At 58.0% G+C, this 5,812-nt stretch overlaps 1 protein-coding gene across 1 annotated transcript in view; it reads left to right on the plus strand.

The window, feature by feature from the left end:
* Nucleotides 1–5,758, plus strand: part of EHBP1L1 (EH domain binding protein 1-like 1) — a 15,074-nt gene extending 9,316 nt beyond the window's left edge. The window contains exons 14-20 of the mRNA XM_014538212.1: nucleotides 1,724–1,749; nucleotides 3,284–3,695; nucleotides 3,814–3,869; nucleotides 3,966–4,089; nucleotides 4,359–4,458; nucleotides 5,483–5,556; nucleotides 5,640–5,758. Coding sequence (XP_014393698.1) covers nucleotides 1,724–1,749; nucleotides 3,284–3,695; nucleotides 3,814–3,869; nucleotides 3,966–4,089; nucleotides 4,359–4,458; nucleotides 5,483–5,556; nucleotides 5,640–5,758 — 911 coding nt within the window. The remainder of the gene's footprint in view (nucleotides 1–1,723; nucleotides 1,750–3,283; nucleotides 3,696–3,813; nucleotides 3,870–3,965; nucleotides 4,090–4,358; nucleotides 4,459–5,482; nucleotides 5,557–5,639) is intronic.
* The last annotated feature ends 54 nt before the right edge of the window (nucleotides 5,759–5,812 follow it).

A 5,812-nucleotide genomic window follows, 5' to 3' on the forward strand; every position in this document is an offset into this window, starting at 1 on the left:
ACCTCGGTGCTGGCGGCGGAGGAGTCAGCAAGGCCCACCGGGCCCAAAGCGCCTGCAGGGAAGAGCCCTGGCCGCGGCCGCCAGCCTTAGGCACCTGCTGGTGGTCTCTAAGTCTTGGCACCCCGTTCGTGGAATCATGGGCTCTCGAAGGAAATTCCCAGAAGGCTCCAGGCTGTCAGCACTCAGGGCAGCACTCTATGTGGCCGTTAGAGTGGGCTGGGCCTTTCTTCCCCTGCAGGTGGCCCCAGCCCCGGGTTAACCAGTAGCAATCGCTGCCTTGCAAGGTGGGGGCAAGGTTTCCATACCCAAGGGGGCCATGCAGGGCCTCCCAACACCAACGTTCTCTGACTCGGGTCTTTAACTCCAGATGCTGGAGACCAATTTCCTCTTTTCTGTGATAAGGGGAGGTTGGAGATTGGAGACCCTGCTGGGCACCCCTGTACCCTCAGCCCCTGCAGGTCTCAGGTCAGAGTGGGGGGAGGGGGTCACGTGGTCACTACAGATCTTAAAGGGGAGATGGTCCCAGAGAGGGCAGGGTTTTACTCAAGGACTCAGAGCCACTGAAGTCCAGGCCATGGGCTTCCAGCTGGGGTCCGCCCACTACATCATCCTGCCCGTCAGGCCACTCCAGCCTTCAGCTGCCCGGGGATGGCTCCTGAGTTCTCAGGAAAGGAGGGAATAAACTGGAAAGCCTTTTTTGAGCCAGGCCCATAGGACAGGCAGGTTTCCCAGGGGGAGAATGGGAGGGGCGGTTCTAAAGTGGAGGGGCCCCGCACAAGCAAAACCATGGCAGCAGGACATCTCAGGTCTCACGTAGGGAACTGCCAGGCCTCTCGGGTCAGGTCCGCAGGTGGTGGTGAGGCAGCCTGGGGAGCAGAAGCCTGGAGGGCAGCATCAGAGGCACAGCACTGAGCCCGTGATGAGAGACAGGAGGCCCAAAGGCACCCATAGGAGGTGTGATGGACAGGAGTCAGAGGGGCACCGCCACCCGGCCTAGCCAGTCTGTTGGCCTCTGGACACAGCCTTGTGAATGGCAGTGGCCTCCCAGTGGCGTAGCTCAGTGGTTGAGCATCTCTCTACCTATGGACCAGGAGGCAGCCAATCAATGATTCTCTCTCATCATGGATGTTTCCATCCTCTCTCCCTCTCCCTTCCTCTCCGAAATTAATCAAAATATTAAAAAATAAAATAAAGGGGAGGCTTCATCCTACAGTCTTCTGGGCCCAAGTTCAGTACCTGGTCCTTCCAAGCCAGGCCTCTTCCTGCTCCTGTCCCACAGGAGGTATCTGACCAGTGGGACTGGAGAGGACTTCTCCTCCTTGGCCTCTCCCATCCCCCATGCTTCTTGTGTGCAGCCGGGAAATGTCAGGCCTGGCCTCACCCTTGGGCACTCCCCATACCCTGGAGTAGGATGAAGTCAGGCACCTCGAAGCTGGGGTGGGACTGAAGCCATGCCATGAGGAGGGCAGGATGCCTCTGGCGCGGTTCAGCAAGGCTTCCCGGAGCAAGGGCCATACATCAGGGCGTAGGAAGGGGAATTTGGGCCAGACATGAGGAAGTGTTGGAATTCCCACCAGGGCTGGTGTGAGTAAGCTCAGTGGCTGCTGAGGTTGGGGTTTCTCCACTGTCCTGCCTCTGCCTGCCTGGTGGTTGAGCTCTAGCTGTGTGCCCTGCCTGCCTCCACAAGCCCTCACTGACTCCTCACAATGCCCCTTCCTTCCAGGGAGGAATGACTCTCCCATTTTGCAGGTGAGAACATTGAGGCTCAGGGAGAGGATGAAAGAGGCAAAGGGAGTTGATACAGGTGTGAACCCAGCTTCTGAGCCTCAACTCCTAAATGGTGCCTTCTTCTGGGCCCAGCACTAGTGACTGGTTGTGTGACCCTGGGAAAGCCACTGACCTGTGCTCTTTTCCTGGCGATGAGAGGCAAAGGCATGACAGTTCTTTGCAGAGTCGCCTTGAAACCCACTTCGGGGATCTTTCTAAAACGGGACCTGTGTTTTCCCTCAATGTCTTCCTGGAGCCTGCAAGTCCAGGTTACACAGGGCTGGGATTCCTTCCCATCTGACATTCAAGAACACAGACAGAGGCCCAGGGGTTTTGTGCAGCCCAGAGGCAAGCAGCAAATCGGTGGCCAAGCTGGGAACAAACCTTTGGATTAGACAGCCCTGGGCCCCGGGCCAGGCTCTGTATGAGCCTCATCTCTGACCCTCCATTTCTTCATCTGTGAAGTGGGGATAGTAGTCGTCCCTGCCTCTCAGGGTTGTTGGGAGAACTAAATGAGCTAATACATGCATAGTGCCCAGCGTATGAATGCTGAATCAATGTCAGCTGTTCTCTAATGAGAATATAATAATAATGTTTTAGGTTAATCAGTGTACTCTGAGTGCATTCTCTGGGCCCCACCCTGTCTTCAGGGGCTACTTCTGGCCAGGGAGACATGGGTAACCAACAGCCATGATGGGGTGGGGGGTAGGGCTATGATGGGGGAGGCCCAGGAGGCCACGGAGAAAGCATCTGCCCAGCCTGGGGCTCAGGGGGCGCTTCAGGTGGCATGAAGGTCACAGAGGGAAGCAGAAAGCGGTTTGGGAGCCCGAAGGGGCTTCTGGAGGAGGTGGAGCGAGCCGGGTCATGAAGGTCAAGTTGACTCCAGGCTGAGGAAGCTACTTGGGGAAGTGAAGTCCAGGACTGTAGCTGGAGGGTGGCGACTGGGTGGGGTTCAGGGTAGTGGGAGTTGAGGCTGCAGCTGCTTGTAGGCCTTGGCAACGAGGCTGGGGGCTGGCGAGGTGGCGGTTTTAGGAAGACCCTTCAGTTGTGGCCTTAGGGTTGTCAGCAGGCAGGGCATGGGTAGTGGCTGGTGAGGAGGCCACCACTGACTCAGGCCAGAGAGATGGCACCTGAGCAAGGGGTGTCTAGGGCTCCCTCTCAGAGGGGAGCAGGGCGGGGTGGACAGTGGGGTGACCTAGAGCAGGAGCCATCAATGGAGCCTGGCTGTCAGCTGAGCTGAAAGTTGGGGGCCCCCAGGTCTGTCCCCGGGAGTCGCCAGGGGCAGGGCACATCAGGGGCCAGTCCTGCCCTTCCAGTCTAAAATGGGTAGTTCCAGGCAACTTTCCTGTTCTGAGTGATATGTGAAGTGGGGCTGGCTCTAGGCATAGAAATTGGTAACAGGAGAGCACCCCCTTCTGGTCAGTAGTGGAGGTGCTGGCTCAGGATGGCCACATCAGCCAGCTCTGTCCCTGTGTGGGGCTCTGGCCATGAAGGAGATGCCAGCACCAGGTGACAGGAGTCAGAGGTGGCCGGAGAGAGGGAGCTCCACGGAAAGAGAGGCCGCAGTTGGCCGCTTCACAGCCTTTCACCCCTGACTCTCACCAATACTCTGTGGGGACCCAGGGACAAGGTTGGTGAGGCTCAGAGAGTGGGAGTCGACTGGCCAGGCCCACAGGGCCAGGGATGGAGATTCTTCCTAGAGGAGCTAGGGGCTGGGGTGCTGTGCATGCAGGCCTGGAGACACAGCTGGATGGGCAGGGTATGGAACTGCGGGTCCTTCCCTCCGTGTGTAAGGCTCTGGCTGGGTCCAGCGTGGCATTGTTGGGGAACCCCTCCAAGCCGTCACTGTCTCCTTCCTCCACAGGAAGGCCTGAGCCCTGCCCCCAGCCCACCCACAGCCCCAGCCCCAGCCCCACAGCAGCCCTCTGGTGAGTCGTTTTGAAGGAGTGGACCCAGCTCAACTCCAGCTGCTCATTGATCCTGCACTGGGGGCCTCTTGGGGGCAGGTGTCAGTTGGAGGTGCCTTAGCCTGGTCTCTGTCTGCAGGTGGCAGTCCCCCATTGGAGGAGCCATCCCCAAACCCAGGGGAAGAGGCTGGGCTGGTAAGGTGGGCTGAGGTGGGAGGAGCTGATAAGTGGGCACTTCCTAGGCAGGGCCTGGGCTGAATCCACCCTGTCCCCTCTCCCTTTTTACCCCAGCAACGGTTCCAGGACACAAGTCAGTACGTGTGCGCAGAGCTACAGGCCCTGGAACAGGAGCAGAGGCAGATAGATGGGCGGGCAGCTGAGGTGGAGACGCAGCTGAGGAGCCTTATGGCATCAGGTGGGCCAGGCATCTCGAGTCCACTCCCCAACACATGCCACCCGATCTGCCCAGTCCTGCAGCCCTTCCTGACCTTGGGAGGAGTTGGGGGGAGGCAAGGCTGGGTTCATCGTCCCCATTTACAGCTGGGCACGCTGAGGCCCTGAGCAGGGAAGCAGCTTGCTGGAGACACACAGCTCTGGCTTCTGGGATGCCATAAGGGAGCGCCCCCACCCCCACCCCCAACCCCGGTTCAGGGGCAGGCCTGGTGACTGTCAGGCCGGGCTCAGGTGCCAACAAGCTGCAGGAGGAGGTGCTGATCCAGGAGTGGTTCACACTGGTCAACAAGAAGAACGCTCTCATCCGGAGGCAGGACCAGTTGCAGCTGCTGTGAGTGCCGGCCCCGCGCTGTCCAGGCCCCACCCGGCCACCCCCGGCCCACAGAGCAGAGAAGCTCTGCTCCTTTGATGAGAGCAACTCACTGCTTTCTTCTCTCTATGAAGATCTTTTTGAAAAATTGCTCAGCCATCTTATTCCCCTCCTCCCCCAATTTCCTGTTTAAAGTGTGTACCTCTTAAATGGGTGCTAATTTTACTAATGAGAGAAAAATGTGGTGTGGACAGGTCGGGGCTGAGTGCCCTAGTTTGACCCTGTTCCTTTACAGTTAGGGAAGCTGAGGCCCAGAGAGACCTGAGCTGGTTTCCCCAGTGGCATCAGAGAAGCCACTCTGGCAACAATCGCCTTTGTAGTCCTGCATTTTGGATCATTTTTCAGAATAATTTTAATTTAACACTTGCTGTTTATGAGTAATGTTCATGCAAATAATCCCACTGAGTTATTTCATTTTATTATTTTTTTAATCCTCACCAGAGGATATGTTTGTTTTTTCATTGATTCGAGAGAGAGAGGAAGGGAGAGAGGGAGATATATCCATTGGTTTGCCTCCCATATGTCCCCCAACTGGGATTGAACCCACGACCATTCAGTGCAGGGAGCGATGCTCTAACCCACTGAGCAACACACAGGGCTGTTTTGTATTTTTAAAGGGGCGGGGCACCCTGGCGGGGCAGCTCAGCTGGTTAGAAAGTCATCCCCACAGGCCAAGGTTGCAGGTTTGCTCTCTGGTCAGGGCACATACAAGAAGCAACCAATGAATGCATATGTAAGTGGGACAACAATATCAATGTTTCTCTCTCTCTCAAATCAATAATTAAAAATAAAAAGGGGTGGGGGTGGGAGGAGACAATATACACTTCCAACAATTGGGGAACAGTTGGAACAAAAGAGATGGCTGACTCCAGGATAGAGCTGTGCCCTCAGCCCAGCCCTCGGGAGAACTGGGGGGTGAGGTGCGTGGGGGCCAGGGAGTGGCTCTCCCGTTCCCCTTCCCCTGACCGGCACCTCCGCCTCCCAGCATCGAGGAGCAGGACTTGGAGCGGAGGTTCGAGCTGCTGAGCCGGGAGCTACGGGCCATGCTGGCCATCGAAGGTGGGAGATGGGGCCGCAGGGGCCTGGGTGGAGGACAGGGCCGCGGCCGGTGCCTCCTGACCCTCCGCCCCTTCCGCCCTCAGACTGGCTGAAAACGGCGGCGCAGCAGCACCGGGAGCAGCTCTTGCTGGAGGAGTTGGTGTCGCTGGTGAACCAGCGCGACGAGCTGGTCCGGAATTTGGACCACAAGGAGCGGATGTGAGTGGGGCCGGGGCGCGCTGGGAGCGGGGAGCTGGGAGGGCCCGGGAGCTGGGAG

The sequence above is a fragment of the Myotis brandtii genome, unplaced genomic scaffold, assembly GCF_000412655.1.
Source record: "Myotis brandtii unplaced genomic scaffold, ASM41265v1 scaffold187, whole genome shotgun sequence".
Classification (NCBI taxonomy): domain Eukaryota; kingdom Metazoa; phylum Chordata; class Mammalia; order Chiroptera; family Vespertilionidae; genus Myotis; species Myotis brandtii.